The sequence below is a fragment of the Arachis hypogaea genome, chromosome 14 (genome assembly GCF_003086295.3).
Source record: "Arachis hypogaea cultivar Tifrunner chromosome 14, arahy.Tifrunner.gnm2.J5K5, whole genome shotgun sequence".
Lineage (NCBI taxonomy): Eukaryota > Viridiplantae > Streptophyta > Magnoliopsida > Fabales > Fabaceae > Arachis > Arachis hypogaea.
This window is the reverse complement of record NC_092049.1, coordinates 14,068,801-14,081,710: the sequence shown is the minus strand read 5'-3', so window position 1 is coordinate 14,081,710 and position 12,910 is coordinate 14,068,801. Positions and strand designations below refer to the sequence as shown.

At 33.3% G+C, this 12,910-nt stretch overlaps 1 protein-coding gene across 2 annotated transcripts; it reads right to left on the bottom strand.

The window, feature by feature from the left end:
* Positions 1-6,142: 6,142 nt before the first annotated feature.
* Positions 6,143-8,272, bottom strand: LOC112741614 (F-box protein At5g49610). Of its 2 annotated transcripts, XM_025790634.3 has the most exons (2): positions 7,611-7,958; positions 6,143-7,466 (listed from the first exon to the last, which is right to left on the bottom strand). In XM_025790634.3, the coding sequence occupies exon 2, from the start codon at positions 7,341-7,343 to the stop codon at positions 6,429-6,431; it is 915 nt and encodes a 304-aa protein (XP_025646419.1). In that variant the 5' UTR covers positions 7,344-7,466; positions 7,611-7,958; the 3' UTR covers positions 6,143-6,428. The 2 variants fall into 2 exon arrangements, with proteins under 2 accessions (XP_025646419.1, XP_025646418.1); XM_025790633.3 differs by having other exon boundaries at positions 6,143-8,272.
* Positions 8,273-12,910: the final 4,638 nt, after the last annotated feature.

Genomic DNA, 12,910 nt, shown 5'->3' with positions numbered 1-12,910 from the left:
GAAGAACACTTTATTGCTCAAGTGTTTGTTACAAATGATTTACACACACACAAACTCTAACTCTCACCCCTATTTGCCATCCACTTCCTCAATGGGTGGTTAGGATTAAATCTAATCAACGGTCCAGATTAATCATCTAGAGCCTTCTTTATAAATATCTATCCTACCATAACTTGTTAAATGTTTTTAGATTATTTCATTCCACTCTTTATATTTCTATATATATCTACACTCTTCTAGAATACTATATGACCTTTCAGAGTCTTTTAGAACCTTATAGGGTATTTCGGAACCTTCTAGGACATTCTAGAACGTTTCGGAACCATTTAGAATATTCTCAAACACTTCAGAAAACTATACAAACACTATTAAATTTAACCTTCTAAAATTTACCGTGACAATTAAATCAAAATTGGGTAAGGTGCATATGTGGGTGGTAGTTGCATCCTTTGCACACAACAGAAACCGGGAATTATATGAGTTTGCATTTGAACCGAAACTCATGAGTTTTGGCCAAATCCTCTCTTTTCCCCATGGAGCGCTGCCCAATGTGTTTTGGGCTTTTGGCCTTGGATTTTCTCAATTAATTATCAACATATTACATATCCTAGTAGATAATTGAAAATGTTGCATCATGCTCAATTCCAAGACAACAAAACTTCTTCCAAATCAAATTGACTTCCATCAAAATAATGCTTACGAGTACTATTTTAAATAGAAAAAATAATTTACGATTGTAATTGATTCTCCTAATTAATTAAAAATATATGTTTCAAATATTCGTGATATAAAAAATTTAAATATTATTTATAAATTATTAGTATATATTTTTAGAATATTCAATCTAATTTAATATATTTTGATTTTGTTTATTTAGTTATTATTCATGTTCTGGCCCAAAAGATATAACCAGAAACTCATTCAACAGATTTAATTATTACACCTACCCGATTTCATAGAGATCGGGTGCGACGATGACAATTCAGCTCTACTTATTTGAATAAGTAATTAACTCTTAAGATATCTTTCACTTATCTAGAAGGGAGATTTCAACAACTTCCCTAGAAAAATGGAATAGTTATCCACCATTAAAGGTGGAAATACTCTAAAAGGTAGTTATCTTTTCTATTATAAATATACTAACACCTTTAGATATATTCAGTACCCCATCTACTAAAAACATGCATAAAATCCTTGCTAACTCAAACATCAGAGTTTCTTACAGGTATCACCACCCACCTCCTCACGAGGAACTCAGACAGCGGCACCTCAGCACTAATACAAGTCGGATGCTGCCTCAGAAAAAATTTGGACCTTACATCTAGGCCCAAATACCACCCAATTTCAGGTAACCCTCGTAACCGTTACTAAATTGGGTTTTATGTTTGTGGGTTTAAAATTATTTTTGTTTTAACCTAATAAGAGATTATAGATAACTCCTAAACTATTATAGTCGTAATATAGAGTAATTAGATGAGTGCCAAAGCACTTTTTGATTTCGTGATAAAATCATAGTGTGAACAAGTGAAGTTGAGTAAGTTCACTTCTTGTTACATCGGGAAATTTGGTAGAAAGTTGAGTGAGTCCCTTTAATTCAATTTCTAAATTATAGTATCGACAAGTTAGGTTGAGGAATCCCTTTCTTGTTACATCAAGAAATTGAATAGAAAGTAGAGTATTCTATTTGTATTCAATTTCAACCTTTTTTTTCTCTATTTCAATTTCAATATATCTTTTTTATTCAATTTCAATTCATGTCTTTTATTTATCTTTTTTTCATATCATTTGGTATCAACTTTTAAGTATTAGATTAATTCTTATTAATCTATATTTGTTCTTCTAGTGTAAAAAAAAAAAAGAATTCCAATATCTCTCGCATCATTTTTTGTGTTTTTGTCGTTCTTGTCTTTTGTATTTGTGTCTAAAAGGGTAAAGTATACTTTTTGTCCCTAAGGTTTGTAATTTTTTTTAAAAATACTCCTAACGTTTAATTTTATTCAATTTTATCTCTAACGTGTTTGATTTATTCAATTTTATCCTTAACGTTTTTTATTTGTTTCAAAATCATCCCTAAACGTTTTTAATTTTGTCCCCAACATTTCAAATGGAATTAACATCCAGGAGTAATTTTAATACAAACCGAAAACATTAAAGACAAAATTGAATACAATTAAACGTTAGGAATATTTTTGAAAAAATCACAAATGTTAAGAAAAAAACATACTTTACCCAAACAAAAAAAAGAAAAAAAAAATTGAAATTATTTTTCTTGCATTTGTTCTTTTCATACACTATTTTTCCAGTTATAATATTTGAGGACGAATTTTTTTGAAGAGAAAGAGAATGATACGTGTTTCAAATATTCATAATATAAAGACTTCAAGTATTATTTAGAAGTTATTAATTTATATTTTTAGAATGTTCAATTTAATTTTGTTTATTTAGTTACTAAGTTGGATTTTATGTTTTGTGGGTTTAGGATTTTTTTTTTGTTTTGACTTAATAAGAGGTTATAAATATCTCCTAAACTATTGTAGTCATAATATAGAGTAACTAGAGGAGTGTCAAAATATTTTTTAATTTCGTGATGAAATTATGATATGGACAAGTGAGGTTGAGTGAGTCTTTCTCTTGTTATATCGGTGAATTTGGTAGAAAGTTGAGTGAGTTCTTTCAATTCAATTTCCAAATTATAGTATGGACAAATTAGATTGAGGAGTTCATTTCTTATTAAATCAAAAAATTGAATAAAAAGTAGAGTAATTCTATTTGCATTCAATTCCAGCTTATCCTTTAGTTTTTCTATTTCAATTTTAATTATTTTTTATTCAATTTCAATTCATGTTTTTGTTTATTTTTCTTTCCGTATCAATTAATTTTTTTATCTCTTAAAATTTTAGAATAGAGAAATGCTAGGTGTACAGTGACGGTTTTAAGCATACACTTGTGGGGCAAGCGTCTTCGCTATAATTTGGAATTTTTTGAATAGTACATAATAGTAATATTTATTACCTTCATTAAATTATTAAATTTGATCTCACAATAATTTTTTACTCACTTTTCGGTACTTAACAGTCAATTTAAGACTTTCATTTAGATGTTTGTCAAAATGATCAATTCTCAATTTTAACGAGATTTGTGTTCTTTCTTAGAAATTCACTTGCAAAAATATTATTTATCTTCTTTTAAAATTAGCTTTAGTTTTTTCGTAATAACTACGCTAATTGAAAGAATTTTTTTAACTATAAATATTAATAAGAGTCGAATTCTAATTGTATTAGGAAGTGAATTTTTAAATAATTGTTTAGTGATATATATAGAAAGAAAATTTTCGATTGTACTATCAAAGAAAAAATTACTTAATTTTTTTAAAATATAAAACCTAAAGAAATAGACTTTTAAATTATATGTTATTATTTAAATTACTATTTTAGTGTTTTAATTTGTAAAATTAGATAATTTGAAGACTAATCGTATTTTACAATAATAAAATATAATCATAACAATAATCATGCTATTTGTACATAAAAAATAGCTACTCGTATAAAATACATATTAAAATATAAAATACACATTAAAAATGAGTTAAACAATGCATGTATTTATACACAAATACATAATGGTTAATAGATTATTTGATAGCTGATTTTTTATGTACATATAATATTTTTATTATAAAAATTATTGTCATGATATATAAATTTTGTCCCCACTGTCAAAATTTTTTAGATCCATAGGCGCCTAAACATTTTTTAAACCAAGTTTTTAATCAAATCCTTACGTGTTTTCTCTTCTTTCTCCTCCTCTTCCTCTTTCTTCGTTGTCGTCGTCATCCTCATCTTCTTCTTATGCGCACTTTTTTTTCAACGTCGTTGTCGTCGTTGCTGTTGCCATTGCCATCAACATTGTCGCTGCCGCCATTGCTATCTTTTTCTTGACGATGTTGTTGTTGTTTAATTTCTTTTTTTCATTTTATTCCTCAACTTTTATTATCATCATTATCGTCCTTGTCGTCTTCATCTTCTTCTCCCAACCAATGAAATTCGCATAGCATATAAATTTTGGTTTACAACACAAAAATCTTAGAGCATAGCACAAAAATTTTGATATAAAGTGTAGAAATTTTTGGAGGACTACATACTCAAAACATTAACTCACCCAACAAATAAAATACATTCACACAAAAATTTGTGTGCTATCTGCAAAACTTTGTATACTGTATCAATGAAATATGCACAAAACATAAATTTTGGTATACAACACAAATTTTTAGAAAATTACATACCCAAAACATTAACCCATCTAACTAACAAAATACATTCACAAAAAAAAAAAATTGTACTATGTGCAAAAATTTATGTGTTATATACAAAAATTTATATATTGTACGAATGAAATACGCACAACACATAAATTTTGGTATACAGCACAAAAATCTTAGTGCATAACATAGAAATTTTAATATACAACACAAAAAAGTTTAAAGAATTATATCTTCAAAATATTGACTCACCCAACTAACAAAATACATTTACAGCAAATATTTGGCTAATTTTGTTTATAATGATTAAATATGTGTGCAATAAATTATTGTTGGAAGTTTGGGTGTTTTTGTTTGATATGGAATTATTTTTTTAAATTAATATTAATCAAATTAGACAATCTAATTTGTTTGAAGAGAAAAAATAAGTTACAAATCGAACCCTTTAATTTATATTTTTACATTTTTTTTTACTTTTAAAAATAAAAATTGGAGAATCTGATTTCAATATATTTTTTTTAATTTTCAAAAATGTAAATCGATTAGCTCGATTTGTGATTCTTTTTAAAAAAGTTAAACAATATAATTTGGTAAGTCCGATTTTTAGAAATCACTGTGTAACTAAGACATCGATCTCTTTTCTCTCATACCATTGAAAAACACATCTCTTGACTCATGCTTTTGTGTTACACACTACCATGCAGCATAGAAAAAATAATAAGCACAAAAATTTGTGTGTTATATGCAAAAATTTATATGCTATATCGATAAATTTGTATTACATCAATAAATTTTTGTAATTTTAAACAAAAATTTGTGTACTACAGAGAGCACGAAAAAAAATAGTGATGTATGCTAGTATTTTTTGTGGCTGGACTTGCACAAACTTAATTATACAAAAACACTTGTACATGTAACATAACTCTTTTAAATATAGACTAAATTTGTAGTTCAAAAAACATTTAGTTTAATTTTTATTTAGAAAACTTTATAGTCACTTATTTTTAATTCAATTTTACTCTTTCTACAGCAACCGATTCAATTAGAAAACTCTTTATACAACCTATTTCTACTGGAAAAAAAAATTGCACTATTCTAATTTTTATCTAATTCAATACACATTCCCCCCATAAATAGATACACTTCTCTTCTCTTTTTTTTGTAATTGTCTACCGTAGGTTTTCCTTTTAAGTTGTTTGTGTCATTTGGTGTACAATTTTTGCAAGAAGATAGGCCCAAAGGTTAAAATATACATCATACAAAATAAGTCTATCATTTCAATGTATTTATTTTGCATATGGTCAATGAATAAAATAAAATAAATGTAAATGATATCTTTAAGTTAATGTTATACAACAATAATTGGATTTCAATTAATTTATTAAAAAAATCTAGCCCACATGGCCAAATCAAACACATTATTGGAGGGATAAGTAGCGAACAAATGGGAATATTGTTATCATATTGAAGAATTTAGTGTAACAAACAACACTTGGCTTTGTCATGATTGATTACGACAATAGTTTCAAAAGTAAGAATGTTAACACAATTGTTATGATATGATTTTCTTTTTTCAGTATGCATGTGCATGTTATATAACATAATGATTTGCACAAACCATTTTTGACAAAACCATGACATGAATATTTGCAGGAGCAAGTCTTTGATAATAAATAACTTGAGATGATAATCAGATAACACAAAATTAGTACAAACAATAAATAACTGAGTCAACTGACTAATAATAATTCTATCACATTTAAAAAATCTACTTCAGTATTTATTTGATAGAGAAATATCACCACAGTTTTCAGCTTTGCAGTGAAAAAAAAAAGAAAAAACAATCAATTAGATGGTATTCAAATATTAGTAGAGCTGCAATTACAAACAGTATAATAGTTTTAGAATAAATATGAGTATCAGATACTTGCAACTAGAAATATATGTACAAAATTTACTCAATGAAAGTAGCAACACCTACAAGCTACACAAGAACATTGTGCTATGATTTTAACAGATCCAAAATCACTGTTCTAAAAATAATAAGGCTGTACCTGAAATGTAAAACATCTTCAGCAAATAAAATCGGCTAAAATGAGTGTAAACAACTTTGCAACTAGAAATGTATGTACAGAACTTATCTATCGTATTCACTAACCGCCGTGCCTCAGTTACATGAGAACATCGTGCTGCGATAAGCATGTGCCGAAAACCACAATGGCAGTGTTGAGCTATACTTCACAGAGTACATTTCTTTCCAAACCTGAGTCCTGCGATGATAAACCAAAACCTGCTTATGAGTCGCAAGAAAGACGTATTCGCCCGTCTGGCTTATAGGGAAAATGCCCGGCACCATTCCTCTGATACACCTCAGACTTACCTTATCCACCAAACACCATTCATCCTTCCAGTAATCTTTTAGCACCCATATGTTCATCCATGCTTCCGAAATTTGAATAACTGACAAGCTGCCATCAAAGTCCAAGAGATAAATCCTATTCCCCACCCTGTAACTCAATTCATATGGCAACGGCATCTTCCTCCAAACATCACAACTCAAATCAAGCACAAGTATGTAAGTCGCGCTAGCCGTCAACCAATGAAGAGCATTATTGACATAAACAACTTGGTTCTTATTCATGTGAGTAAAATGGTCATCTTGAAAGGAAATGAACTTCCTCCACTTGTTCATCTCCGAATCGAACACCAAACATATGAAACTCCCATCAGGCCTATGGCCAAAAGTGCGATGGCAACCGGCCAAGACAACATTAAACTTCTGATACATAGAATCACAAGCCAAGCCAACCAAAGTCGCTTCTCCGTCCGGATAAAACCTCGTCACAGGCCGTTCCCTACTCTTGGGAAGCAACCTAAATTCCCTAGTGACAGGATTGCAGACATAGAACACACCCTTATCAGGGATACTAGAGCAACACAACAAGCCATTGCAAGATGCTCTAACCTTAACTCTATCATTCAAGAAGTCTAGTGAGAATTCAGATACACCCCTCAAATTATCAACACAGATCAAACTAGACTTGGAGACTGATGATGAGTCTGAAATCTCAACAAGGATCATAGGGTTCTTCCTTGACACCTCATTGTAAACTTGAATGAAATACTTATCAAATAACAATTTATACCAAAGCTTACACACTGTTTTGCACCTAAGAAGCGGCTTCACAGGTAACCTAGCAAGAATCTGAATAACCACCTCATCAGGGAAAATCCCTTCCCCTCTAATATCCATAACAAACGAAACCTTAAAAATATGCAAACAAATTGAAAAACTAAAATAAAATCTGGGGGCCCAATAAAACAAGGTAAAGTTTCGAACTTTGCTTACCGGAACCAGAGAAAAACCCAAAAATTGAAATTACGGATATCTGATGATGATGGAAATGGAGAGAAAAGGATTCAGCTTTTTGGGATGGGAAAAAATGGGGTTTTCAATTGGCGTTAACATTGGGAGAAAGGAGAAGAAGGGATGAGGAAAATTGAGTTGTCAAAATTAATTTCTTGAGAGAAGACGCATACGGAAGAAGGAATAGATTAATATTAAAGTGAAGAAGACGAAAAAGAGGGAGATTTGGATCAAGTGAGAAGAGAAGAGGGGCAAAGGAACGAATGAGTAGGAATGAGTAATTGAGTATTGTGAAGTGATGAGAAGGAAAGAGGAAAACGGAAGATAAACAGTGTGAGAAGGGAATCGAAGGATGAAGAGGGACACGTCAACGGAATATGCGACACGCAAACGGAAAATAAGCGGTCAAAACTCAAAACTTTCTTCTCTCTTTTTGGTTCTCTTTTCGCTGATCGTCTTTTTTTTTTTTTTTTTTGGTTTTATACATTACATAACACACCCACTTACTCACCAGACAGTAGAAAACACTACTACTACTAACATGAGTATTTGAACCGGGGTGCAGCTCCCAGCGAAGCAGGTGATGCTGATTGTCTTCTTTGAGTGACTCTCTGTGTAGTGTTTTTTCCAATGATCTACAAATTGGAACATCAACCCATAAAAGTTAATTGAGTGAGGGATTTATAGATTCAATAAGAATAATTAAATTAAGACTCAAGTCTTTTAAACAAATTTTAGTCAAATAATTTATTTTTAACAAATTTTAATCTGTAAATCAGTTTCTAAGTTTTAACCTTTTTATTTTGTTAAATAAATTAATATGTGTTAAATGGTGCTTTGTTGACACTGTGATGGGCTTCGATAGAAAATGGAGGGCGTGGGTTAGGGAGTGTGTTACTTTGGCTTCTATCTCTATTCTGGTCAATGGTTCACCATCGAAACCGTTCAAAATGGAGAGGGGGCTACGTCAAGGCGACCCATTATCGCCGTTCTTGTTTGTTCTGGTGGTGGATGTACTCAACAGGATGATCGGGGAGGCAGTAAGAAATGGTCGGATATCTCCACTCTTAGTTGGTAGGGATAATATAGAGTTATCACACTTACAATTTGCTGATGACACTATCCACCGGAGGAGGGGACGCTAAGGAACTATAAGAGGCTTCTGAGGTGCTTTGAAATGATGTCTGGGTTGAGCATTAACTTTGAGAAGTCTAATTTGATACTCGTGAACTGCAGTCATGAGTGGGTTAATCGGATGTGCCAGCTACTAGGATGTCAAGAGGCAGCTTTACCGGTAAGGTACCTTGGCATCAGCCTAGGAGCAAATCCGAGATTGGTTAAAACATGGAAACCGGTTATAGATAAGGTGGAAGAGAAGCTCAGCTTGTGGAAAGCAAAGATACTTAGTAAGGCTGGTAAGTTGGTACTTATTAAGTCGGTAATCAACAGTTTGCATGTTTACTACCTGAGTCTGTACAAGATGCCTAACGCGGTTGCTCGAAGAATTATATCCTTACAGAGGAGGTTCTTTTGGGGGAAGGATGATGGTCGACCTGGCATAGCCCTTGTGAAGTGGGAGCTGGTACAGGCACCAAAGAAGCTAGGAGGATTAGGGGTGGGTGATGCGATGGTCCGCAATTCGGCCTTACTGTTTAAATGGTGGTGGCGGTTCTCTAAGGAGGAATGCCCTCTATGGAAGAAGGTTGTATGTTCATGCAACAGCTTGAACCCAAATCACTTGTTGTCAACTCAGACATTACCGAAGAGGGGAGGACCGTGGAGAGACATATGTCAAGTGCAAATAAGGGAGCAACATGTCAAGCAGAAGATGATTGATGGCCTGGCTATGGAAGTAGGAGATGGAAGATCTACCAGATTTTGGGAGGATACATTGTTGTAAGTGGGAAAGCTGAAAGACTCATTTCCGAGACTCTTCTTGATTTCAAACCAAAGATGATCAGTAATTGGGGATTGTGAGTTTTGGAATGGGATAGAGTGGGTTTGGCACTTACAGTGAAGAAGAGAACTGAGACAATGGGAGACAGATACACTAAACTAACTGCTTAATGTCCTACAATCTGTTAAACTGATAGCGGATGTGCAAGACAGAGTGGTGTGGAAATTTGATAAGGAAGGCATGCAGGTTTTGCAGGAGGAGACTTTGGATGAGGAGCTTTTGAGATTCAGGTTCACCAAGGAGATATGGAAAGGTATAGTTCCGCCTCGTGTAGAGCTGTTCGCGTGGTTTGTTTTGGTAGGTCGAGTCAACACAAAGGACCGACTAAATAGACTGAAAATCCTACAACAGAATGATGTGGGTGCGTGCTATGCAAGAATGATGTTGAAAATATACAACATTTATTTATTACATGTGAGTACTCTTGGCAGGTGTGGTGTGATTGGATCTCGGCGTTTGGACAGACATGGATTGTCCCTGGTACGTTGAGAGAGCACTTTGAGAGTTGGAGATCCGTGCCAATGAAAAAAGAGAGGCGCAAGAATTGGCTACTTGGATTCTTCTCAGTTATATGGATTATCTGGTTACGCAGAAATGATGCCATATTTTAGTGCAAGACAATAGGGGTTGGTGATTGTGTGGAGCAATCATTCTCATGTGCTAAGAAATGGTGTTGTAAATAACTCATGTTGTTGATGGCTATGCCGGAGATGACATAGGAGTTGTTATGCTTTTATAGTTCTTATAATTGTTTTACAATGCTCCACTTGAGTGTTGAGCTCTTACTTTAAAAAAAAAAGTTAATATGTGTTATTATTTAATAAGAATATGACAGATTCTATGTAATTTTAAACTTTTCTAAAACTTAGTTTAGTAAAATTTTTTTAATAGGTACTTATGTTTTTCAAAAGCATAAGTATCTCATTTTGTATTTGGTAAATTAAAAAAATCATCTGCTTGTGCTTAAAACTTTTAAAAGTTAGGATGTTTTTGAAAACACCTAAGAAAAAAATTTTAAAATTAACTTGTGTTTATCAAAATTAAAAAGCCTAATATAACATCTATTTCGGGGATTACCTGAAATGGTAAGGTTCAAGTTCCTATGGAAATTGTGTCTGACATCTTTCGCTACTAGGGTGTCACCATCTGACATTTTGGTGATGGTGAGAGGTGATACCTGCAAAAAATCCCGATGCTTAAGTTAGCATGGATTTTAGACAGATTTTTAGTAGATTGGATTTGAAAAATATCTAAGAGTGTCAGTGTATTTATAAGTGTAGATGTATAGTCAATAACCACTTTTGGAGTAGTTCCATCTTTGATGGACTCCCTTTTTTAGAGATGTTGTTAATATCTCCTTTCTAAATGAGTATGAGAGATTGTAGGAGTTGTTATGATCTCATATTTTGAACATATGAGCTTTATTAGTAGAGGTAGTTTTGATCCTGCCAAGAGGTTGGTCTGAGGAGGTCGGACTTGTAGACTTTATGGTTTTGGGCTTTGTCTGTTTTCTGGATCTAGTTTTAATTTTTGAGCCAAGGTATGAACAGTACCTCCTGCTCGAGGTCGAGTTTCATAAAGTCGGACTCGAGCAGTTAATTTAAGTCGGCCATAAGATTTTGCTGAAGTCATTTTTGAGGAGTTTCTTCATGTTGATTTCCCAATCTTATAAAATTGGAAAATTTTAAAGAGATCGGCATTCGTGGAAGTCAGCATCTCGACGTGATGTGGGAAGCTGTAACGTTTTCGTAACGTTTTTGTGACGTAATCGTTTGAGTTTTCTTTTTCAAGAAATGTGCGCCATCATTTTAAAGTGGGGCAGTTTTTACTTTTCTACCCCTATCACTATATAAATGTAGCCCCCTTCTTCTTCTTCTTTTTCTGTTTGTTCTTCTTTCGAAAGACTCTGTATTCTCTTGAAAGAAAATCTCCTTGCTTCCTATTTCTGGTGATCGTTTAAGGGTATTGCTTACATTCTTTAGTTGGTTGCCGAGTTCCAGAGTTGCTGCTTGCACTGCTTTAACATCCCTCCTTTACCAAGGTGTTTTCTTTACATGTTTCGCAGATCCTTTGTTGTATATTCAATGTGGTAATTTTGATATAGACATTCGTTTTGATTCTTTTAAAAAAAGATGAAAAGATGAGTGCTTCTTAGTTGAATCTTGGTGTCTGCTTTTGAAAAAATGCTTGTGGCTCTTTGCACATATGTCTTTATTGCCATATGACCCAGGGTGTACTCTTGGTGTGTTTTGCCCCCAAATGGAACCTTTGTTGGTTTTTTTGATAATGGTGTCATTTGATGGCCATGCTTTTTGGTTGGGCTGTGGTGATTGCATACGTAGACTTTTTGCATCTTTATGTGGAGTCATAACCAAGTTGCTTGTAACCTCCATAGTAGTATGCCCGACTTGTTGTAGCCTTTTAGTAATTTGCGTTGTTGTTCTTGTTTTGTATGTATATTTCTCTATGTCTCGATATATAGTACAAGTTATGCCTTCTAACATTCTCGAGGACCTAAATTGGGTAGACAACACCATTTTGGCAGTGATGTCTGTAGTAGATAGGGAGATGCTAGAAGAGTTCCGACTTAAACATCGGATTTGTAAAAAATAGAAGGATGAAGAAAACTATGTTTTAGAGGCCCCAAACCCTGAGGAAATGATCTGTTATGCTCGATGTGACACGTCAAGTGAACATTTCCTATTCATATACGAGTATCTTTTTACCAGATTGAGGGTAACACTCCCTTTTTCTAACTTTGAAATGGATGTTCTTTGGACCTCCAAAGTGTCTCAGCTTTTTATAATAAACTCCACCAAGAAAAGAAGAACGCGGTAGCTCAACAGGTGCAGCTTAAAGAGATCGAGAAGTTGGTCGTTACTCCTACTTCCTTTCCTTATCAGGGACCGACTTCTTCTCAGCCTAAGCGGCTTGCTCAAACTTCTTCTCCTGCTAAGGGTTCTGGTACCCGAGTTGTTCCACCCGTTCTTTCCTTTTTGGACATAGGAAAGGAGTCGGACTCACGCACTTCTCGTAAGCGCAAAACTCTCTCCAATAAGTATGGTAGCATCTACGACAAAGAATTTGACTCTACTCCTTTACTGAAGAGTACATCTTTTCTAGGAGTTCTATCGCCATGGATGATACTTCTTTGGAGAAAAATATGGAGATGGTAGCAAAGGGGGGCTTTCGTACTGCTGGAGTTTGTACTGCCTTTCTGAAAAGGCTTTGGCAAACTCCCTTTAATGCTACCCAAAAAGAAGTGTCCGACCTTCGCAAGAAGGTGGATGCATAAGTGTAAAAACTCGACCGGACCGGTCGATTT